The 23,606-nt window shown below is 62.4% G+C and overlaps 1 protein-coding gene across 1 annotated transcript in view; it reads left to right on the forward strand.

The window, feature by feature from the left end:
* The first annotated feature begins 4,413 nt into the window (after nucleotides 1–4,413).
* The window catches only part of ZNF385C (zinc finger protein 385C), a 39,907-nt gene continuing 20,714 nt past the window's right edge, over nucleotides 4,414–23,606 (forward strand). Inside the window, exon 1 of the mRNA XM_086626463.1 lies at nucleotides 4,414–4,660. Coding sequence (XP_086482589.1) covers nucleotides 4,414–4,660 — 247 coding nt within the window. The remainder of the gene's footprint in view (nucleotides 4,661–23,606) is intronic.

Here is a 23,606-nt window from a genome sequence, read left to right on the forward strand (position 1 = left end):
AAGGCCAGGGCAAGGCCAGGTCCTGAGCGCTGAGGTGACCGGCCAGGGATCTCCAGGGGCTGAGATTAACTTGGGCTGCGGCATCAGATGAATGATTACCCCGGAGCCCAGGGGTGCAGCGTCCCTGGGCCCAGGGCTGGCGTCGGGACAGTCCTGGTGCAAATGCATCCATCCCAGCTCCTGGGAGGAGAAGTTGCTGTTGTGGGGGAGCACTGTCCGGGGGGGCTGAACTGGGGAGGTTGGGGAAGGGAGCGGTGGCTGCAGAGGTCCTGGAGCAGGCGAAGTGCCGTGTCCTCGTCCCGCAGAGCCCGGCTCTGCCGCCTCCCTCCCACCCATATGGATGCTCTGGAAGGGAGGCGAGCTCTGCCATCCTGCACCCTCTGCAAACCAGTTTCTTATTTCGGATATTTAATGCCTGGATTTTAAATTCTCTCTAACACTTGTCAGCACTTTACAGCCTTTTGCAACACGTTTATGGTGTTATTAAAAAAAGAAAGAGAGGGAGAGACCTGAGGTTATGGGCTACTGTACCAGAGCGTAAAACTGACCTTAAGATGATGGAGGGGCTGTGCGGACCCGCCTGCCCGGCAGCGTGTGGAGCCGCTCGGGCTGCGGAGCCCGAGTCCGACTGCGGGGAGTGAGGGGGACGGCCGTCCCGCAACCAGTTTGTTATTGTGTGCCATCACTTAGAATAAAAGTAGTGAGGACCAGGGGGGAAAAGCTCCCCTGGACTCGGAGCTGGGGGTGCCACAGTCCCGGGCTGGGCTGCGTGTGTCTGTGGGATGGCTGGGGCTTGGGGAGCGGTGTCTGGGGGCTCGCTGTGCCGGGTGGGCAGCGCGTCCTGGCAGTGCCGCAGGGTGGGAGGACGGGCGCTTTGACGCAGCGATCGCTGCTGCGGTGACACCCAACCCGCTCTGACCTTCTATTATTTCAGAGAGATTTGGACATCTGTCAGGGAGCTGTTGGCACCCGGCGGGAGCCTTTCAGCCGGTGGCGGGGCCAGTGTAGCCCTTGGCGGCTCCAAGCAAAGGATGGCGGGGGGCACCATGGGCCCGGGGAGGGGTCATTGATGCTGATCAGCCCAGTGGAATGTGGGGAGGGGTGGGTGAGTGGCAGCTCAGCCCCCCATCCCAGTGGAGCCCTGTGCCCCTTGGGAAGACCCCCCCAAAAGAGGAGGCTGCTTGTGGCCTTCCATGGAGAAGACAAAGGCTTGGCTTCCTTGACCCTGGGGTGGGATAAGGCGGTGGAGTTGGGATGCGGTGACCCTGTGCTTGGTGCTGGGCTCAACTCCGAGTCTCTGAGTCACCTTGGGGGTGTGGTGGGTGTTGCTTAACCTTTGCTGTGCCTCAGTTTCCCCTCCTTCCCTTGCATGGACACCGTGAGTACAACAACCATGTTGGGGACAGGGTTAGGGCTGGGCTGGCCATGGAGAGGACTTCTTGGGGACCTCAGCCCAGGCAGGGTGCCCATGCTGAGGTGCTGGGTGCCAAACAGCCCTCCCCTCAAGATCCTCAGTGCTTTGCTGAAAAGGTGAAATCTGCCCCAAAGTAGCCGTTGTGAAGGAGGCACCGGTCCTCCCACGTGCAGTGACCTGTCCCAGCCACAAATCACCACGTTTATGGTCCTGACACCTGAGAAGCAGAACAGGCGCAGCAGAAATTAAGTGAATGAGACAAGCGTGCGTGTAATTAGGACAGACCTTTCAAACAGCGCAACGCGAGCCGGGACAGGGAGCCGCCGTCTAATCAAAGCAACAGCAGTTTCTTTTTTTAAGACGAGGGAGACTTTTGGGATACTTTGTCCACATAATGTTCCAATTTTAGCTCTACGTCCCGGGATGTAATTGCATTAAAAATACCCGGGGCAGGGGAGGATGCCAAGGGCACCCAGGGACCTGCCTCCGCTGGCGCGTCCCCGAGGCCCCGTTTCACATTCCTGTTGCTGATCATCTCCCAGATCTGCTTTCCGGCTGCTCCGCTAATGGTTATTCTGGTAAAGGCCCTCTGCCCAGCGCCCCGTGGGGCTCCCTGCCTGTTTGGCTGCAACTGGGCATCGATCGCTGCGGGTTTTGGGGAAGGACCACAGTGATGTGGTTTGGTTGGACAGGGCAGCTCTGCTGCCCGGATCTTCGCTCTCGGTGCGGGGTGGCTCCGTCCTGCCGCTGCGCCGGCCCTGAGCACGCTGAGTCCAGGAGGTTTCATTTGAAAAAATCAGCTGGTTTTAGTGGGTTTTGTAGATAAAATTTGGAGTTTTTTTGAGCCTTTCAGGGCCAGGCCGTGCTTTTCTCACTTCTCTCAACACAAGGGCTCTGCATTTTCTTTCATTTTCATTGAAAGGTGAAGCTGGAGTTTCAGGAAAAATGCGGAGGTCTCTAGAAAGAGTCCAGGGTTACCAGGTACCAGGGGGCTCCTAAATCCTTCTGCCAAAAAGTAGATTTACTTATTTTAAACGTAAAGCTCCTTTTAGTTACACTGCTTAGTATTTTAGCTGGCGAAGCAGGAGTTTAAGGATCTTATTGCTAATGGTTTTGGCCAATCATGGGGCAATTTAGGCTGGAAGGGACGGGTGGCCATCGGTCCGACCTCCTGCCTGCAGCTCGGCTGCCCTCAAGGCTGGGGCCCGTTGCACAGGTCCTGGCCTCTCCGCACGCGCTGATGCTCCCCCTGAGCAGGAACGACGTTCGATCCCTCAGGAGATGATGGCCAGCACTGCAGTGGGCGTGGGGCAGTGAGATCCCCTGGGGTGACCCCGGTTGGCTCCACTCGCCATCCAAGTGGGGTGGGGGCCAACCTGGGTCACCCTCCGTCCCCGCAGGGCCCGGCTTGCACCTCCAGCTCAATTAACAGCTCGTGGAAAAACCTTCCGTTGCTTTTTGCTAAATATAACTGTCGGGGGACGCTGGTTGTCACCTCCAGGAGCTGGGATGAGCAAGGCGGGTCCGGCGCCCTGAAAACGCCGCCACCCGCTGAGGACGGGGCCGTTCGTCGCACGGGTGGGTCCGGGGCGGGCGGGAGGGCACCCACGCCCCGCGGTGGGGGGAACCCGCTGCCCCCTGCTCCCCGCAGAGTGGGTCCTCCCGCACCGTGGGCTCGAGCGGGGCTTTTCGGGACCACCCCTCTGCCCCCCCCAATATGAAGCGGGGCCAACCCCCGGCCCCCCCGCGTCGCTCCCGCCGCCCGCCCCGCGGGGACCCACGCGCGGACACCGGCGCGGAGCGTCTGCGCCACCGCGGGGCCGCGTTCGGGGCTGCAGCGCCGGGACCGCACCGGGACCCGCTTGCCCCGGGCGCTGTCCCCGCTGCTGGGTGCGGGTTGGGTGGGCAGCCCTCACCGAACCCCCCGCGCCGGGCTCCCGGGGCCACCCCGGCTCGCCGCTGGGGGAGCGGGATGCTGGGGAGTGCGGGTGCTCGGGAAGCAGAGGTGCCAGGGAAGTGGGGGTGTTTTTTGGGGTGCTGGGGGAGCAGGGGTGCTTCCTGGGGTGCTTGAGTTGCCATGGGTCGCATTTGGGGAGAAGTGACTGGGCTCGTCCCAGAGCGGAGCCCGCGGGGGCTTGGCCAGTTGCCTTCTGCAGCAAACATGGGCCGAGGCAACCACAGCGGCAGCGGGTGTGGGATGGGGAAGCACGAGCCATGTCCAAAGGGAGGCGCAGGGCATCCCACCATCAGGAGCAGCCAGCGGGGGCTGCGGAGTGAAGCTGCCCAGGATGATGCTGCCCAGGTCAGGCCAGGACCACGGTGCTGTTTCAGGCTGCCCATCGCGTGACCCAAAGCCTCTGCTCTGGTCCCTGATGCCAGAGGAGGGCATGGCCCGTCCTGAGGATGCTGGGGACATCTCTGCAGGGCACATCTGAGCCCTCTCTGGCCACTGTGGACACCCCTGTCCCTGCTTTTGGCACCTCAGGGTGTCTTGGCCCATGTGTGTTTGTAACCGGCAGCTGCCCGCTCCACGGTGGTAACTGGATCGTGGCGCTTGGGTGGCCTTTGCGCGTCTCTGAGGCTCCTGCTCCTGCCGCGGTGGGGACGGGCTGCGGGACACCAGAGCAGCACACGAGTCCTTCTGGTTGAATTTCTTGCCCACAGAGCTGGTTACCATCCCAGCGCTGCCTTGGGCCAACCTACGGTGTTGTCCAGGAGTGAACGAAACGACGTTAACTGACACGAGAAGTGTCATCTGGTGCTAGAAACTTGGAAGAAGTGGGTTGTTCCCTGCTCCAGCACCAACCTCCTGGGAATGCTGCTGCTCCTCTCGTCTTGCCTGATGCAACTCCTTGCAGAGATGCAAACGCTGTTGCTCCTGCTCAGGGAGTCTCCCCAGATCCAGGCAGCCTGGACATGTGCTGGCTTTTCCTGCCTCGCCTGGCTCCCTGTTCCTGTCCCTCTCTCCTCACGGCGGGTCTGTCCTTCCTCCTGCAGGCATGAAGCGACCCCTGAGCCCATCCCACAACCCCGAGAATGGGGTGCAGCTGGCGGAGGCACCCGGCTGCCCGCCCAGCCAGCCCGAGCAGCGCATGAAGCGGGAGAAGAAGCACCAGTCGTTCACGCTCTGCGAGGTCTGCAACATCCAGCTCAACTCGGCCGCGCAGGCGCAGATCCACTACAACGGCAAGTCCCACCAGAAGCGCCTCAAGCAGCTCAACAAGGGGAAGGTGCTGGCAGCCCAAGGTAGGAGCCCATCCGTCAGGTCGAGGTTGCCCAAAGGCTGCCCTTGCTCCGGGACAGCTGCTCCGCTGGGCTCGGTGCGCTGGATTCGTGGGATGTTCGGGAACGCTGTGTTGTGTCCTTGGCGTCTGTCACTTGCTGATCTGCCTGAATGCTGGGAGCCTCCCCGCCCCGCTGTTGCTGCTGGGATGTTTTTTTGGTTTTTGTCGCTGCTCAAGTGGTTTTGGGGCCTCAGAGCCCACGGTGCTGCGCCAGACGGATGGACGCATGTGGGTTCTGTCCATGTGCAAGTGCAGCTGGTGGTATCCTGTGTCTTTGTGAGCACCTTCTTCTGGGTGTGAACCTGGACCCGTGCTCCCCTCCAGCGCTTTCCGTCCTGCTGAACATGGAACTTTCTCAAAGACAGGAAAGTGCTGATGGGACCTGGCTGGCAGCCGGCTCAGGAGGATGCTCGTCCTTGGCAAACTGAGAGTGTGGGTGGCCAGGTGCTGTGGTGGGTGCCAGGGCCCCAGCTGCAGTGCCCTGGCCTTGGCACAACCCCGCGGATCAACCCAGGCAAATACCTGCTCTTGCTAAGGACTGGGCAGACTGGAGCCATAAATTCCTCGTGTGGCAACGGCCAGCTCTGTGCCAGATCGTGCCCTGGCTGGTGGTGGTTGTGTTGGAGCACGGTCTGGGCATGCAAAGGAGCCGCTCTGTTCATCACCGTTTACTGACAGATGGAAATATCGCCTGCTATTTTAATGGGAACAGGGCTCATAAATTCCAGCCTGCAGCTTCCAGATTCTCCCTCCGGGCCCGGCTGTGGCTCCATGGGAGGCCGGCCAGGGATGCACTTCCTACTGAGCCAAAGAATCTCGGAGCAGGCAAGTGTGCTCCTTGTGCTTCTGCGGCTGCCCCGACCTCCATCGGCGTCCGGGGCTCCGGCAGTCGCAGCCCTCGGGGCTCTGCCGCGCTGTCGGCTCTGCGCCGGCATTCCAGGTGAATCGAGTCGGCTGCCGCTGGCGCAGGGCTGCGATTCGCTTATGCGGGAAATTGCAGGCGGCATCTGCTCCCCTCGCCCCCCCGGCCTGCCCCCCCCCCCCCCCCGTGCAGGACGCCGCTCCCACCGCAGCCCACCCTGCGCCTCCGCAGCCGACCTTCTCCCCCAGGCTTTTGGGTAAAAATGTCATTTCCAGCTCCGTCACTGGCAACCTTTCCCAGGCTCCTGCGGCGGGAGCTGGGGAGGCACGTGGCCACGAATGACAAATTAGGGCCAGGAACCAGCTGACGTGATGTCCGTGTCCCCTCGGTGCCGGTCACCAAGTGTGCCGCTGGCGCTGCGGGTGCTCGGTGCCACCCAGCCCCGCATCCGCTGCCCTGGGGGAGGGGCTGACCCCCCCAACCCAACTGTCTGCCGCTGCGAGAGGAGGGGGCCAGCCCTCCCTGCCCTGCCCGAGCGAGCTGAAGGCAAGTGCTGGAAATGCACTTGGTGCTCCTGGCAGGGTGCGGGCAGGGCTGAGCAGAGAGGATGGCTGCCTGGGGGGCCCTTGGATCACACTCCCCTTGGCTCCCTTCACTGGCCAAACCCCCACCTTTGGGTGCCGAGAAGATTCACCTGCCCACGGTGATGGGAGCAGTCACCCCTTCGCGGGCAGCCCAATGTGTGCCCAGTGTGTGCCCAGCCCCGGTGCTGGCAGGTCCTGGCCGAGCTGCTGCTCTGGCAATGGGCTCAGCCTGGCACAGCCCGCGGAGGGGGCAGCTAAGGTGTGTCTCTGCTCAGATGGCAGCACTGGGGGAGGCTGGGAGGAGAGGGGGTGCTTTTTAAAGAGAATGGGTTAAGTGGAATAATTGAGTTGGACAAAGCCGGGATATTCCTCTGAGCCGGGATCTCTGCCTCGCGCCGACATCTCCGGCTACATCAAAGGCGGCTTTTGCAGATGCTGCTCATCTTCCCCGTTTCCCCTCTGGCTTCTCCCATCAGTTATTTCCACAAAGGCTGTAACTGTCTGTGTTTCAGGAGCAAAGCTGTGGAGCGGCTGAGCCGGCAAACAGATGCAATAATCAGTGTCGTTACAATTTATTAGCTCCGTGCCAAAAGACCTCCAATTAAACCCAAATTGTTGTTCATTAGGCGTTTTCTTGCAGGGCAGATCTCAGCTCTGCTGTCTCGCGTTGAATCGCAGTGCAGCGGCGCGCAGGCACGGGGTGCCCGCAGATGAAAGATGTTTTCACGTCGCGGATGCCAGTTCCAATCGAACTGGGTCAGGAGTGATTTAATTACTGCCTGTGATTTTCAAGGGTGCCCAAGTGAGCGCGGTTTGCTCTCGGTGTCCCTGTGCCCGTCCTGGTGCTGAACGAGCGGAAAGAGCTGTGGTGGCCGCGACGCTGGCACAGCCTCCGGCACCGCTTTTGTGCCAGTGCAAACAGCTGGGTGAGGGCAGGGGCTGGGGGATGAGGCTTTGCTGCCTTCCCTTTTCCTCCCGGGTGATCCCAGGAGAAGCCCATCACAGGACAGGCTGAGCTGAAGCGTTTCAGGAATTTCCTCCCTTGCCATCCGCTGCTCCCGAAAAGGGCCCTTCCGACAGTGTCCCAAAACAGTCACGGGATGCAAAGAGCATCTCCTGCCCCCCTGCGGAGCAGCGTCCGCGGGCCCTGTCAGGTCGCATCCCGCTGAGATGTGGGGGGGAAGCGCTCGCCTTTGGAGCTGGAGTCTCCGGCTGCCTGGGCAGATCGGAGCTGACAGCGGCTCGTTTGCCCCTTGGCTGGCAGTGGTGGGTGCTGGGGGCAGTGGGAAGGACAGGACACCCTGCCCAGGCGTCCCTCGTGCCGGGAGGGTCTGTGCAAACCCTGAGCCCACCTCGAACTGCCTTTCTCAGCCCTGGGGGCTGCTCCCCCAAACCTAGTGCCCAGGGTGGGTGGGCAGGGTTGGGCCAAAATGCTTGGAGCCAGCTGTGCACCACTGCCAGTCTGTGTGTCAACCTCTGCTCCGCATTTCATGCCCAGACCCTCTCCGGGGCTGCCCGGTGCCACCCCCAGCACTGGCACCACTGCTGCTGTCCCCACCCGCTCAGCTGCGCTGCTTGGAAACAATGGCTCCTCGCGAAGGGAAGGATCCCAGTTTCCCCAGTTAGCCGCTGAAATGTCTGTCCATGCGTGTTTGCAGAGCAGAAAGGTTTGAGATGAGCAGAGAAATCGCAGTGACAGCTTCAGCATCGCTGGCTCCGCAGCGGAGGGGCCGGGACCCCGGGGGGGACATGGAGACCCCGCGGGAGCCTGTGCCGTGCCAGGGCTGGGGGGCTGGCGGCTGCGTTGCATGGGGGGTGCCAGCAGAACCCCTGATTCTGGCAGCAGGTGAAGCTGCTTCTGGGTGCTGGGGGAGAGCCCCCTCCCCTCGAACTGCTCCTCCGGCGCGGACTCGGAGCTGCAGCACGTGAAGGCTGGTTTAGCCAGAGAGAAGCGACGGGCTGTGATGTCGAACCGTGGGAGACCCCTGGAAGGGTCCTGGGGTGCTGTGCCCAAAGCCTGGCACCCTCCCAGGCATCACCCCGGCTCCTGCTGGCCAGGGCTGTGCTCAGCTGCAACCAGAGGGAGGGAGCTGGTGGGTCTGGGGTGAGCAGTCCTGCCCGTGCGTGATCCTGCACTGTGATCCCTGGCACCCGGCACCTCGGGATCAGGCACAGGGAGGGTTTCCTCCTGCCTTCCCTCTGCTGCTTTTGGAGCTCTTCCACTGTTAATTACCAAGAAAATGGGTGCCAATCTAATTTTTTTCAATGCCGTGTTATGCATGGAATCCTTTAATTGTCTGTAGCAAACAGGGCGATGCTCGGTGGTGCTTTGTCTGCCATAAAATCCAGTGTATTGATTGAAACAATATGCAAACATGCGGGGTTAGACCCTAACTGGGGACTAATCGGGGCGCAACGGCCGCATCGCCGGCTGGGCCGGGGCCGGGATGTCCTCGAAGCCGGGCAGGTGTGGTGGGAATGTGCCCGGCTGCTCCAGCTGGGCCATGTCAGTCCTCGCCTGGGCAGCCCATCGCCAGCTGCCCTGGCCCAGCATCACGTGAAGAAGGGCAGTTGTGTAGTTGTACATTTTCCTTCCTTTCCATTGGGGTGCGGGGATGTCTCTCGGCCCCGGCGGGGTCGGGTGCTGCACAGGGCTGGGGAGGGTCAGTCCTGCCCTGACCCAGATGCAGAGGGGCGAGATCTGCCCCGCTACCGGGAACGGGCAGAAGTGTCTCTGTTTGGCTTACACGAGCTTGTTACACCAAAAAAGCCACTTCCCGTGGGGGAAAAGGGCCCGTGGGAGCCCAAACCCTCTTCTCGGCGCGTGAGCCTCGTGCCAGCCCTTAATCCGGAGCAAACTGCTCCCTTTTTAAATCCGCTGAAAATACCCCATTAAATTGCTGTCCCTGTGGAAAGCCCGGCTGTTTGGCTTATCGTGGATTAATAACTGTATCATAATTAATCTCTGATTTTATTGGGTCGGTAACTTCAAATAAAAAATAAATTCATTAGCTGTTAACTTCTGCTGGAAGGATTTTCTCAGTGTGGCGCTGCCCCTCTGCTCTGCCCCCTGATTTCTGGCCAGAGGCTTCAGGGATTTGTATTTTTTTCCCTGACACACTTATTCTGAAAAGATCCTTAAAATTTAAATGCTCTGCCAAAAAATGACGCAGAGAAGCTCCTGGGCTTGGCTTGCGCCAGTGCAGCCGGCGCAGGCTGCTGTGTGATGCCCAGAGCGAGGAGGAGGGCAGAGCCCTCCGTGGTGGGGCTGGGGGTGGGGGGACAGGGCAGGAGGGGTGGCAGAGGGCGAGGAGGGCACAAACGTCGGGCCAGGGGGCTGGGGTCATTTCGAGGGGGAGCGGGCAGCGATGGGTGGCTGCCTGCAGACACGGGGGGCTGGCGTCTGGGCCCCCCAGCCCCCGGATCGTCTCCCGCGTGCTGCAGGGGTGTGCCAGGGCAGGGGCTGTGCTGGGCACGGAGGCTGCTGCCGGCGGTGGCAATTTTTCCCAAAACCAGGAGGAAACTGCCTCGTGGTGTTTTGAAGCGCTGTATTTTGAGCCGGTTATCCGGAATCCTGGATTTCCCCGTCATTTCCTTCCGCTCGGTTTGCCGTCAAGTTGCAACAACAGCGTTTTGGGGCCACTTCGCTCAGGGACGCGTCCCACGTGGTCCTAATGAGGTGGATTAAGGCAGCGGGGATCGTGCCGTCACGGAGCAGTTCGGAGTTTCCCGTGTAGCATCAGCTCAGCAGACCCGAAAGAGGAAAGCCTGGGATTTATCGAAGTGGGGAAAAACGGGAACTGCGGCAGCTGCCGTGAGTGTGTCTCGGCTCGGTGGTGGCTGCCGGCCCCCATCCCGAGGGAGCACCGAGTCCGGCGGGGCCTTTCCCGGGGAGGGCTCCAGCAGCGGCTTCGAGCCGGGACAGGGTCCCCCCGGGAAGGGATGAGGTGCCAGGTCTGTTCCCAGGGCTGCTCCTGGGGTCAGGCAGCTCCTGGCTCTGGCAGCCACCCCGGGGCTCAGAGCCCACCGAGTCCTGGTGGAAAGGGGTCAGCTGTGCCCCCCAACACTTGGGTGCTGCCACGCAGCCCCACTCTGCCAGCAGTGCCCCAGCACAAGGTACATTTTGCACCTTAAACATCCCCAGGGAGAGGGGATGTCCTGCTCCATCCCACCAAATCCTGCCACATCCCACCACATCCCGCTCTGGCTGCTGTCATTGGGGATTAGAGGTGCCGGATAAACCGGGTCGTGCCGGGCTGTGCGTGCGAGGGCTGCGCAGCTGCCCTGTGCCATGGCACCGTCCCAGAGAGCGCCCGGGCTGAACGGACTGGGGGGGGGACAGCGACGGGGAAGTGACTTGTCCGAGGTGGGAACGCAGCCCATCCCTCCCAGCCCCCAGCCCTGGACCGCGGCTCGGCACGCATGTGCACACGCGTGTGCTGCTCCCCTGGAGGGGAGAGGGGGGAGCGAGCGCTTGGGAGAAAAAATAGCGAAGCAAACGGGGAGGGGAGGGATGCAGGAGTGAGGCGGGCGAGCGCGAGCGGAGGTTTGTGGGTAGTGTGAAGCTGTCAGGGCGATTTAGGGGCGGCTGGTGAGACTCTTTTATGTCCGCGGACAGTAAGTCGTGAGCAATAGACAATTTTCTCTGAAGAGATGATCTTCCCTCGTCGAGCTTCGTGCCGCCTTTCCCAGAGTGATCTCTCCTTTCTATAACCCCGGTGTCGTGCTGCGGTCGTGCAGAGGGAGAAAACCAGATCCTGGAGACCCCCCAGGGTCGGGTCAGCCGATATTGCCGGGAACGGATGGGTGGGAGGGCCCGAGGGTGCCGGTGGGTTGGCTGCGGGTGACCAGTGTGCCCCCCAGCGCAGGACCGGGGGGCTGTGCCCTGCGGCTCTCGGGGTGCAGCCCCCTCGGTTTCGGTGCCCAGAGGTGTCGCGGTCCGTCGGAGCAGGACTGCGTTGCCCGGTGGCCGTTATCGGGTTTCCGTCCTTTTTCTTGCCTCCAAGTTGTTGCTGCTTTGTAAAAACTCGCACGCGACGCTGCTCCGGTTCACCTGCGGTGTTTTCAGCCGCCGATTTCCGAGGAATGGTCCCATTTATGGTACCGTCGCCGTGTCAGAGGAGGCGTCTCGGCACGCTCTGTGCCGTGGTGCTGGAGCGCGTCCCGTCCTCGCGGTGCTGCCACGCAGCCGGACGCGCTCCCTGGCCCCCCCACAGCGGCAGGTGCCCGAGAGCCTCCCGAGGGGCACGGAGCTGAGCCGGGGCCTCGCGGGCGAGACCCCGGGAATTAAGCATCAAGAAGATTTTGGGTGGCTGGTTGCCACGCTGACCCCCAGCTGAGCTGATGCGGGGGCTCAGGAGCCCTGAGACCCCCCCTGGAAATCTGCACGGGGCTGGGGGGAACCGGCACGGATGAGGAGGGAGGAGGAAGGCAGCTGCCACGTGGGCAGCCCTCGGCCACGGGAAGGGGGTGGTGATGCTGGGCTGTGTCGGATGGTGCACGGCGCTGGCCGGGCTGGGGCTGGAGCCCCGGTGAAGGGGGGAGCTGCGGCCGATGTGTGGATGGTCCTGGGTGTGGGGCCGGAGCTCGGGAGCGAACGGGGCTTTGGGAAGGCGTGGGATGTTGTGTGGCTCTGCCAGCGGTTCCCAGCCAGTGTCCCCTGTGTCACAAAACCGCTTCCAGATGTTTCCAAGCTGTCATGCTGCTGGTGGTGCCTGTTGTGGGAGGTCGGGTGCAGGTGGGCTCCGTGCTGGCAGTGCCGGCGTGGGCTCCGGGCATCCTTCCTGGCAGCGCTGGATGAGTGGGGATTCCGAAAGGAGCTGCGGGTCCGTGCTCCGTGCATGCCCAGGGCTCGGTGCCATGCGGGAGGCTGCTTCGTGTGCCTGCAGGTGAAATCCCCCAGCCCTGTTTCTTCCAGGAGGGGCCTCCTAAATTAGGTGGAAAATGTTACACTCTCTCTCTGGAACTATTTACAGGTGTAATTTCCATCCCATTTCCTGATAATTAAATATTTTTAGGTCATCCAGTTTCTCCACCCTATTTGCAGACCTGTCCTGGATGCCTTTGTAATTAGGCGTCTCCCTGTGAAGATGATTAATGCAGGAGGCAGCAGCGGCCCCGCATCCCCTCCGGCAGCCCCCACGCCCCCCCGCCGGCCGCCCTCCCCTCCTTCCAGCTGTCGCTCGTCCTTGGGGCTGCTCCAGCCCGGGCCCCCAGCCCACGGCGGGCGACAGTGGATGGAGCAGCCCCTGTCTGACACCCCCAGCCCTGGGGACGCGGTGGCCGCCCTGCACGGTGACGCCGGCAGCAGTTACCGTGGCCTTGTTGTTAAAGGGTGAGAATTTGGATAATACAATTTTAAGCTGCTTTTTTGAGGGAGATCCTTACTAAACAAGGGGAAAATAGTGTTTTAACGCCTTGTCCTGCAACAGAAAGGCCCTTAATGGAGCAGTTTCCATCACGTTTAAAGCTGAGGCTTTGCACAGGAGCTGGCATTAGTGAAAGGGCAATATTGTTCTTCCCGAAACGGGAGATTAGAGCGGCACCGAGAAGAGCCGAGGCCTCTGGCTGCCGTCGTGGTTCTCAGCAAGGCGATGAGACCCGACCTTCCCTTCCTGGAAAAAACTGGGGCTAAACGTGAGCTCCCCTGCTTCACTTTGCTCTCTTTAGATGCATAAAAGCAGAAATCACCGGGAAGCATTAATTAAAAACTCAAGATGCCTGATCTGGCCAGGGTGGGCACCTGCCCGCAGGCTCGGCGGTCTGACCGGGTCCCTGTTTATTGGGGGGGGTGGGGGGGTGGGAGGAATGTGAGCCACAAACCCCATCCCCTTTGTGTGGGAACCCCCTGGGGGGAGGATTCAGCCCTTAAAATACGTTATCTTAATCCTGAGCAAACTCGGGAGCAGGAAAGGTCAGCGCCCGCCTTCCCGGCCTGGCGGGATGAGCCGCCGGCGGCTGCGCCAGCCTCGGCCCCTGCGCCTGACCCAGCTCGAGTTACAGCGCACAAGAAAACTGATACACGTCCTCCAGGTGTACAGCTCTTGATCCTATCTGGCATCTTTCACCCCCAAATTATACCCTAAATCCTCAGTGAACAAAGTCAGCCAGAAAGACCCTGCAAGGCTGGGCGGGCCTGGGTGGGGGGGGGACTTCCTGCTGGGTTTTTATCCCTCTGTCTCCTCTCGTTTATTGATGTGTTCATTGCCCAGTTCTGGTCACTATTCGCCACTCTGCTTTTGGAGTCTAAGGCTGGGGAGAGCCTGTCTCAGTCATCTGTCAGCCAGCGAGGAGTTTAACGCTGCCCTCAGTAGGTTTCAGAGTAATCGCTCTGTTGTGGTTCCTGGAGTCTGTTGTCACAAAGAGCCCTGTGAATCGGTGGCATTAGGGACAGCCCGTGCCCAAACTGAGCCTGATGGGTCACAGCTGGACCCGTTCTGCTCCCCGAGAGCCCTCCCCACCTGCCTGCCCTCCCTTTCCCTTGGAGCCGCTGCTGCCGGGGCTGCGGGCACGGCTCGAGCTGACTTGCCCGAGCAAGCCCGGCTCTGCGGCGACCGTAGGCGAACGCTCCCCCCTCTGAATGCCTGTTGGGGGCTTGTCTCTCCCTGACGTGTGTGATGAGCTGCAGGCTGAGGACTGCTGGGGGCTGCGGCCGTGCCGGGGCAGGCAGAGAAGCCCCTGGTTTCCTCACCGCGCTCTGCTGGCGCTTGGCCGTCAGGGCCGGGCGAAAAGCAGTGACCGCAGGGGGGTGTGCAGCATCTGACGCAACGATGCCCCTTGGCTTTGATTATTTTTTTTTAGTGCCTCCCACGGTGTCACGCAGGGATCAGCCGGTTGTCGCCGGCCCCCGGGCACCCTTCGTGGCGGTGGGCTCCGGTGAAACTCGGCAGCGGCAGCTCCGTCCCGCAGAGGACGTTGTGGGAAGAGGCGGCCGCTGGGTTTGGTGCCCCAGGTGCGGGGCGGCTGGCGATGGCCCCGGGAGGGCAACGCGGGTCTGGGCCCGCTGCGAGGGTTTGTGCCGCTGCTGTGTGCCAGCGCCGGGGTCCGCGTACAAATATAGCAAGTTATGCACCGCCCGGACCCACGCTGCGTCGCTGGGAAATTCCGGTGACCGGCTGCGGCTGGGCAGGGGAGGGCAGGAGGCGTTAATGGCGGGGTCTGTAATCAGCACCTGCAATTAAGCCCCTGCTCCAGCTGCCACAAAGGCTCGGCCGTAAAACACACCGTCCCACGCTGCCGTCCTCCCCCACCCCTCCATGGCACTCCAGCTCGACCCCTTTCAGCTGTGGTGATGCCAGCCAGGACCTGCCCACTCGGCTGGGGTAAACTCGGACCCGACCGGAGCGAACAGGGTGTTTATTGATGAAATTGTGCAGAGCAGAACTGGGGGGGCTGGTGAGGGTGGATGGAGGATGGAGCTGGGGATCCAGGGTTGTACATCGGTCTGGCCGGTCTCTGCGAGCTGGGCTGGAGGTCAGGAGATTGCAAACTTGCCCGTGGCTTGTGGTCACCCTGGAGGAAAGGAGAGGAGCCCCTGCTCCTCCTCGTCTTTACACCTCCGTGCTCCCTCTGCGTGACGCTCCCTTGCAGTAACGCCAAACGGCTGATGACATTAAACAAATTAATATGGGGTTTAAATAGCCTGCCGGGGGCTGGCAACAGAGCGCCCAGCTGCCAACCCCAGATTAGCGAGTGCCGGGGCCAAACTTACTGCTGCTGCTAACGGCCCCGAGAGCAGTACCCTGCGCGGGGGGCGCGTGTGCCCGGGCATCCCACCCTGCTCCAGCTTTGCCTGGGTGGGTGTCGGCAGAAGGACCCGTGGGATGCTCTGGCCTGACAGCAGTGTGCAGGGGACCCTGATGGCTTCAGGTGCCTTTCAGAGCACCAAAATGCTAGAATTTACCCCAAAAGTATGCAAAACCCCAATCACAGCAGGCTCGGGTGAGCCCCTGACCGTGTCACCCCACGAGGCAACACTGCCACTGGATCGGACCCTGCGTGTTTCCAGCACTTGGGGCTGGGGCTGAGCTGGGCAGGGACATGTGGCCACCGGGCAGGGACACGCGGCCACCGGGCAGCGCAGGCCCTGCTGCCCCTTTCCCCACGGGGCCACGTCACCTGTGCAGGTCCGCTGGCACCCGACGGATGCTCCAGGGCTGGCTGGGAGGTTCGGACCACCCCAAAACAGCTTCCTTGGGGGGGGGTGTCCCAGGCACTCAGACCGAGCTCTTGGGGGTGCAGACGAAGCTGACGTGGGCTCCCTCCTTCCCCCCTCGAAGTTTCTTCGCTCCGTGCCGGGCTTGGGAAGGAACGGGTGGCTGTGCTGGGCGGGCGGGAGTCGGTGTCCCATATCGCCCCCCCCGCTTTCCATGTTAATACCCGGCACCTCCGGCTGCCTTTTCCTTGTGGGGCCGGACGCCCGGGTGAGGGGCTCGCACCGCCCGGCGGCACGGAGCTGCTGATGGGGGGTGCGCGGCAGAGCGGAGACTGCGGGCGAGACCTCCCCTGCATCCCCTGCCCTCCCCTCCATCCCCTCCCCTCCATCCCCTGCCCTCCCCTCCCCTGCGTCCCCTCCCCTCCCCGCCATCCCTGCCCGCCCTCCCCGCAGCGGAGGAGCGGGAGGCACCAGCAGCGCCGAGGCGAAGCAGCGGGCTCCAAAATGCTTCTAGGTGGGTGAAACGCAACTTTCCCTCCCCCGCGGGAGCAGCCGGCTGGAGGCTGGTCAGCCCCACAGCCCCCCACCGCCCCCCATCCCCTCCATCGCCCCCCACCCCCGGCAATCGGTAGAGAAGCCGTTTGCGGAGCCCCCTGCCCGGGCTGGGCACCCCGGGGGGGGTCAGCGGGCTCCGGGCCCGGCTGGCGGGGGGCAGCGGTGGGGAGGGGTCGGGAGGGGGGGGCGAGGTCCGAGGCGGTCGCGCTGCCGCTGTCCCGGGGATGCTCCCGCCGGTCCGGCCGTTCTGCAGCGGCTTCTGCCGAGTTACCTGAGCTCGAGCAGATGGAAATAAACCGAGGTACGAGCTGTTCTTTGAAGAGAAAAATACATCGAATTGTTTCTTAGTTCCTGGGTACCCCGCGGGGGTTGTGGGGAGGGGGCGTCTTGTCGCCCCTTTGCAATGTTGGCCGCGGACCGAACTCTCGAAGTGAAAAATAGAGGTGGGTTATTCCCTGCTGAGGAAGAAGAGCTCCAGAAATCTGCGGTGCTGAAGGAGTCTCGGGCTCGAAGCGAGGGGCCGGTAACAGACTGGCCCTCGAGCACAATCGAGTCACCTGTGGGTCCCCACCCTGCTCCCGGCGGGGCTTTGCCACCCTCAGTTGCCCTCATGAGGTTTTCTTCTTTCCACGCAAACCAGGTCGTTGCCGTTCGCTGTCGCCATCCTGCCCAAAATCGCGTTTGAAGAGCCGTTCTTTTCATTCGCGTCAGCTGAGCCGCGCACCGGGCACCCACGAAATGGTCCCTCCCAGCCCGGGCACACTCGCAGCCCGTTTCCTCGGCCCCCAGCCCGCTAATCCTAATTACTGACGGGATTCAGGCTGAGTTTGAGTCGCTGCATCTTATTGATTTTTCCCAGGGCTGCAAAGAGAGGAAGAAAGAGGTCGTGTGCTGACACGGCTCTGTTTTGCCCTTGCTCTTCCTTTGGGGGTCAGCTCCGGCTTGTGCTGCGCCGCCACGCAAACCTGGGATGGTTTTGGTGTGAAATGGGGCTGGAGGAGCACCGGGCAGTGCCATGGCAGGGGCAGGGGGAGGCTGGCCGAGTGGGTGGTGGGTGCGTTGCTGCTGGCTTCGGTGGGCTCGGGCTGGTGGCGTGGGGCCGCGGCAGCAAATGGAGCGTGACGCTGCTCTCGGACCCGTTTCACGCGCAGATTCAGGGCTGGCAATTTCGGTGCTTTTGTTGTCATGGGCATTAACTTTCGGGCAGGCTGCTGGGATGGAGCAGCACCCCCAGCCACTGCCTGTGCCAGGCAGCGATGGGGTTCGGCAGGTCCCCGCGGGCAGCAGTGCTGGTTCTCTCTACGTACCTGGGCACGTGATGGCACATACGTGTGAGCGTGTGCGTGTCTATGTGCTCACACGCACTCCTTTTCCTCTGGTAACGCGTCGCCGGCGTGTGCTTGTCGGTGCCCGTGGCTGCAGGAGAGCAGTCGGGCCGGGAGCTGCGAGTGTTACCGAGCTGCCACGTCTGACGGGCTCTGCCGAGATGCCCGCGGTGTCACTGCTGCCGTGCCCGTCCACTGTCTCCTGTGGATCGCTTTGATTTTTCTAATAGTTTGAAACACCATCGTTTCTCCGCGAGCTGCCTTTCCCTGGATCTCCGGAACGCGGAACGCTACCCGGGATGTTTACCTGGAACGTTTGTCAGGCAAAGCAGGTTTAGAAAAACCAACCAACCCCAAACCTCGAGCTCGCCCTCTGCCTTGGGGTCTCAAATATGTAGAAAAAGTTGTAAAGCCACTAAAGGTTCCATTTTGCACCCATGGTGCCAGGTGCGGTGCTGGGGGCTCGCTGGCGATCTCTGTGCCAGCAACGTGGGACCGTGAGGCCCTGGGTGGAGAAACGTGGTGGTTTCCAGGTGTTTGTGCGGGGGCTGCTCCCCGCAGGTGTTAAAAATCCTCTCCCCCACCACATTTTGAACATCTCTCCAAGAAAAGGTGGCACTCGGACTCTCCTGGCCTTGCTCGGTGCCATGACACAAAGGCAGGGTGGGACCATGCGTGGTCCTGCTGCTGCTGTTAATTGGCTGCTTAATGAGGCTCCTTGTCCCCTGGGAGGGGAGCCTGTCCCCCCCCCAGCACTGCCTTTGGCTTTGGGGCTCCTTCATCAGATGGTGGGACTGAGCTTCCCCTGAGGTTGTTTTGGGTGAATTTCCCTGTAAATGCAGCAGTTGTTTTTATTGCCAGGGGCTTCCTCTGTCCTGGGGAAAACATCTGTCCCCTGGTTCCAGCCCTGAGCGACAGCCATGGGGGGGCACGGGTGGGGGGGGGCTCTGAGCTCCTCCGACCGCCTCAGCCTCCCCTTCGGAGTATTTTTAGACCAAGCTGTCATCTAATCTTGACCTCCAGTATGATGTGGGCTAGGAAATATCGCTGGGTTTCCAGCATCGAGCCCAGGGTATAATTCACAAATCTTTTTAGACCCTTTGGAATTTTACCTCACCTTGCTGGAACCAGGAGCCGCTGACACGTATTTTGAGCAAACGTGAACTTTTTTGAAGTTTCTGCCCTGCCGATGCTCCCAGGAGGCTGCTGGCGGCTGCGCTGCGGCTCTGGCGCTTTGATGGTGGGTTCCAGCACCCGCCTGATGTCCCTGAGCTGTACCAGCTGCAGGGGCATTCCGCGGGTCGCTGTTCTTTCCCTTTTCTGAGCGGGATGTTCGGAGGAGTGGGCTGGCGGTTCCCACTCTTCTCCGAGGTGATGATATCAGCACGGCCTGGGTAGGAGGGGTGGAAATTACAGTGAAATACTAGCAGTAGGAAATAAAAATCTAATTAAAAAAGAATGACAGATGCGTGTCATCATCCAAAGCGTGGGTATGACCAGCCCGGCCGCGGGGCAGCTGTGGCGGGGAGTTGCGCTTGCAGCCGCCAGCGCGAATGTGACGGGCACCAGGCTTGGGGCTCCCAGAAAATAACACTGTGAGCAGAGGGGGGCAAAGGGCTTTGACCTTTCTGAAACTTAGAGTGGGGGGACAGTATGTAAAGGGATTGGGGTTTGAAAGTCCTCTTGGCCCCCCAGGACTTGCACCTCTGAAGTCTGAGCTGGTGGGACCCCCTGCAAGTGGGGTGGTTCCCCTTCCACCCACCCGAGCAAAGCCGGGAGGGACTGGCTGAAGCCCACGAGGTTTTACTGTGGAGGGGGCATCGGGGAGAGCTGTGACCCGTCCCTGTGGTTTGGGGCTCACCGTGGTGGTCTGTGTGCATCGCTCCGGCACGTCTGGGATGGCACTGCTGAGAGGGGTCTGCACCAGCCCGGAGCCTGGCTCTGCCACCGACCTGCTGGGTGGTCCTGGGCATGTCACTTACCCTCCTGAGCCCCGGGGGAGGCTTATCCTCCGGCTCTTCCGGCCCCGGCTGTGCGAGGGAGGCACCGGCCTTCAGGTGCTTCAATAATAGAAATCATTAATTTTTGCTGCTAATGGAGGAAACGCTGCCCTGTGAAAAATGTCTGTTGGCTTAGAGGCAACTGAAAAGGCTGGTAGAGACGAGAGCCCCTTAATTTGTTCCAAATTGGTTATTTCACTGGAACGGTGCGAAAGCATCAATTTGAGTATCTTTTTTCCCTTTTCATTTCTGTCAGTTGCTCCCCGGCCGTAATGAATTGGTCTCGGCTGTAATTTTGACGATTTAAACGATGCCCAGAATAAAGGCTGAACTAATCTGGGGCTCCGGTCTCCCCCCCCGAGCTCTCCGTCTTTCGGAAGGACCCTGACCTCACCTCCCCCCACAGGAGGAGGTGATGGGGGGGGCAGGCAGGGCTTTGGGGAGCGGAGCCCACACGGATGTTCCAGCTCGCTGCCTCCTTCTGCTGCCGCCGCGGGTCAGGATCAGCCCAGCTCCTGCCCAGACTCCCCAGTACCCGCCGTGGAGATCCACGAGGTCTCGGCCAGGCTGTGCCACGGGGGCCACTGAGCCGGTGGGGGCTGGCCGGGCACTCTGCAAGGGGGGGCATCGCTAAATGCGGGTGTTTCAGATCGTTGGTCGACAGATGGGGAGAGTGGGGAAGTAAAATCCAAGGGGAGGTGGGCTTGATGCCTGTGGACACGGGGAGGAGAAGAGGTGTGGTACAGCAAGACCCACGTCTTCCGCTCCTCGGGAATGGTTTGTTGTAGGAGTGGGGGGGGGGTTCCCGCTCCCTGCAGCCCCCGGGGCGCTGGATGCAGCCCAGTGCCTGCCGAGCACCGGGGGCATTGTCGGGAGGGAGCCCAGGCTGGGGGGGTCGCCTGTCTCTGCTCCTGCTCTCGCTCCTCGACAAAAAGGCTTTGCCCTTCCTGGCGGTGGCATCGCGGGGCGTGAACTGCCCGGCTCTGCTCGGGGCAGCATTAGCCCAGAGCCAGGGTCGCAGGTGGAGAGAGACGGGCACAGCCCGCCCCCTCCCCAGCCCGCACAATAATCCCGTTTGCAGCCGTGCCCGGCGGTCTGCAGGGACGTCACCCCGGTTTATTTCAAGGCTCGTTCCCCGCCAGCTCCGGTCACGCAGCAAACGGCTGCGGCGAGGCTGCGCGGGGAGGGGAGGCGCGAGGTGGCACCCTGCGAGCTGGGGGGCAGGGGGAGCAGGGGGTCCCCGGGGCAGCGCACGGGGCAGCGCGCTCCCTCCGTCCCCCCAAACCCTCCCTGTGCGGAGCTGCCAGTGCGGCACGTGCCGGCCTCTCCCGCTGCGTCCTCGTGCGGTGGGTGGGCAGCCAGTGGGCAGCAGAGCCGGTGGGCTGCGAGGGCATGGGGCTCCCTGGGTGAGCAGCCAGAAAAGCGTGAGCTGTTCCCCAGGGACCAAGAGTGTCTGAAAGCAGAGGAGGGGAAAGCAACATCTCAAAAATACGTTCGGGCGCAGAGATTTAATCTTTTGGGGTGGCATGGCCAGGGCTTCAGTCTCTTCTGTTCGGCTTCTTAGAGATGCAATGAAAATTCCGCAGGGAAATGCAGCCCCCGGACACGGGGCTGGGTGCCAGCAGGGGTGCCAGCGGGAGCTGTGTGCTGCGGGTTTGGTTCGGCCGTCGAGGGCGCGGAGCTCAAATGGAAACTGTGGCTCATCGGGCAGCGGCCGCCCTCGTGCCATGCTGATGATAAATGTGCTGGTGCGGCCGTGGCACCTGCCCACTGAGCTCCTGGGCATGTCACGGGGGAGAAAAATAGCGATGATCGAATCGAACCAAGACCGCTGCACGCTGCTCACCCCAGTGCCCGCGGGTAAAAAAGGGCGCAATGATTACAGACCCCTGCCCTGGGCAGCGTGCGTCTCCCCTGGCTGACGCCCGTCTCCATGCCCATGGGGCTCCTGGGTGCTCCCCCTCCCCATCCCTGTACTCCAGGTGCGGGTGGTCTCCTGTCGGTGTGGGGCAGGAGGAGCCTGCGGGATCAGACTGGGCTGCTCCCACTGTGAACTGGGAGTTGAAGCAAGTGTGTTCCCAGATGGAGTGCCCCGGTCCCACCAGTGGGTCCCGGTGCCGGGTCTCAGTGGGGGCCAAAGTGCTGCCGGGACCATGGGAATCGGGGTCAGCTGCTGCGACTCTGCGCCCCGGCCCCCCCAACCTGTGCAGCCCTGCTCCGGGTGCGTGGAGCCGGGCACGGTGCAGGCTCCCACCTGAAAACTGATTCAAAAGGCCAAGTCCTCTTTCCTCGCTTGCCTTAGCACGGGAATCAATAATGGGAATTTTCACCCCCCGGAGCCCGGCTCTGGTTTCACCCCGCTCCTGGGTGCATTAACCCTGGGCTGGGGTGGCCGGGCAGGAATGTCCCCGGAGCGGGAAGAGCCTCTTGCCCCGGGACATGTCAAGGAACCTAAAGAGAGGAATTCACTGGGGCCGCCGTCCCCCGCGCCGGTGCGGAGCCGTCGGAGCCAGGTACAATGCAGCCCCTAATCCCGGCACATACCGCGGGGCCGCGGCCCTTGTCGGGGCCTGACTCTGCGCTGGGAGCGGGAGGAGTCGGCGCCCAGAGCATCCTCCAGCACCCCGGCACCGTGTCCGGGCTGGGGAGCGGGTGGGGGGTTCCCATTGGGGGCTCCTGTGGAACACTGGTGCTCTTTGGGATTTTGGTGTCCTCGGGAGTCCTGTTTGGGGAAAGGTGGCATAAAATCCTATTTTTGGAAGAAGTTGAGGGGCTCTATATTTCACCAACATTTAGTGCTGAAAGAAGGTTTTTTGGTGTGAGCAGAGCCCCAGTGCTCGTTGGGGAGCCCTGGCACGAGGGGGCAGGTGCCGGGCATGGGTGTCAGCACCAGTCCCACAGCTACGGACCCGTCGCATGGTCAAACGGGGTTTGAGCAGGAGCTCAGTCCACGTCCCGCTGCAGCGTTCGCTCCGGGGCTCGGACCTGGATTACGATGCGTGTGGGCAGGGCTGGGGGAGCTGCTTTGCCCACAGCTGCCCGCTCACGGGGCACTCGGGTCCTGGCTCTGCCCGAACCGGGGATGCCCATCCTGGCTGGGTGCAAACGCCTTTGCAGCCGGTCCTGCCGCATGCGCTTGGCCAAGGGACCAGGGCTGGGGGTCCCGGGGGACCACGAGCTGCGTGCCTGATGCCCATCGCCTTTGCCCTCCTGGCATCTTGGGGGAAGGCGTCCCGGGAGGGGACCCAGGGCAGCATGTGCAGCGCGCGCAGGGCTGAGCTCTGCGCGCTCCCATTCCCCGGATGCCAGCGCCCATCACCCAGCCACCGTGTCCACGGTCCCGGTGGCCCAACCATGGCCACGGCCACCTCCACGCGGCCTTCCCCGTGCCCGGCCACCGCTAGTGGCCACTGCCGCCGTGGGCTGCTGGGAGCGGCCGCGGAGCCAGACAGTCCTCGCAGCAAGATGGCTGCTCCCACGCCGCCGTGAGCGCGGCGGCCGCCGCAGGCTTTGTTCCCGCCGCCGCCGCGCTCGGGGCCCCGGCAGCGCTGGCGGGCGCCCACCCCGTGTGCCAAGCGGGGCTGCGGGGGCGCGGGGTGCGCGGCTGCGCCCTGCCTCCCGCCAGCAAATCCGGTTATTTATTTATTTTGGCTCTGCATTGTCGGGCTGGGTTCGCTTTTCCAATTAGGTATTTTGTGGGTTTTTTTCCTATTTAAAAACCAAAAGCTGGGAAGTTTGCGGGCCCCCTCACCCCAAAGCTTATGGCGCTCGTTAAATGGTACGTATGCAGGGGGAGGGCGGGCGCGGGCGGGCTGGGTGCTGGGGGTTGCATGCTGCTCACCCGGGCGGGCGGTGGGTGACCAGCGGCCAGGGCGGACGCACCTGGGCACGAGGGTCAGAGCAGCGGCTCGTCCTCTTGCACGTAAATCCCGATCCTGCCCAAAGTTCCCCATGGACCAGGGGAGCAGCAGGCTGGGGGGGTACGGCAGTGCCATCCCTGCACGCTGCCGGGTCCCCGAGGAAGCACCGCGCGGCCGTTCCCCACGGCCGGGGAGCGATGCGCACGGCGGCGGCGAAGGGTGCCCAGGCCTGGTGCTGGTGCATGGCCATGGCTGGCACTGCGGGACGCGGTGCCGTGGTGCTCAGGTCTGTCCTGAGCTCTGCCCGACTCCATGCACCCCAGACACTAATTCTGCTTTTTTTTTTTCCTTCCCAAGGCAGCGTTTTTTGCGGGTGCTGGGGGCTGCGTGGAGGTGGGGACGGGTTTGGGAGCAGATGGGGTCGGTGACAGGGAGGGAACGGAGGAAAGTGCCCCGCGGGGCTGTGCACCGTCCCGGTTGTAGCCAGGGCACGTCGAGCTCGATGCCTGCCCGGTGCAGGGCTGGGGCTGTGCGACTGGCACAGGCTGGGCATGAGCACCACAAGTGG

Source organism: Tauraco erythrolophus, chromosome 25 (genome assembly GCF_009769465.1).
Source record: "Tauraco erythrolophus isolate bTauEry1 chromosome 25, bTauEry1.pri, whole genome shotgun sequence".
Classification (NCBI taxonomy): domain Eukaryota; kingdom Metazoa; phylum Chordata; class Aves; order Musophagiformes; family Musophagidae; genus Tauraco; species Tauraco erythrolophus.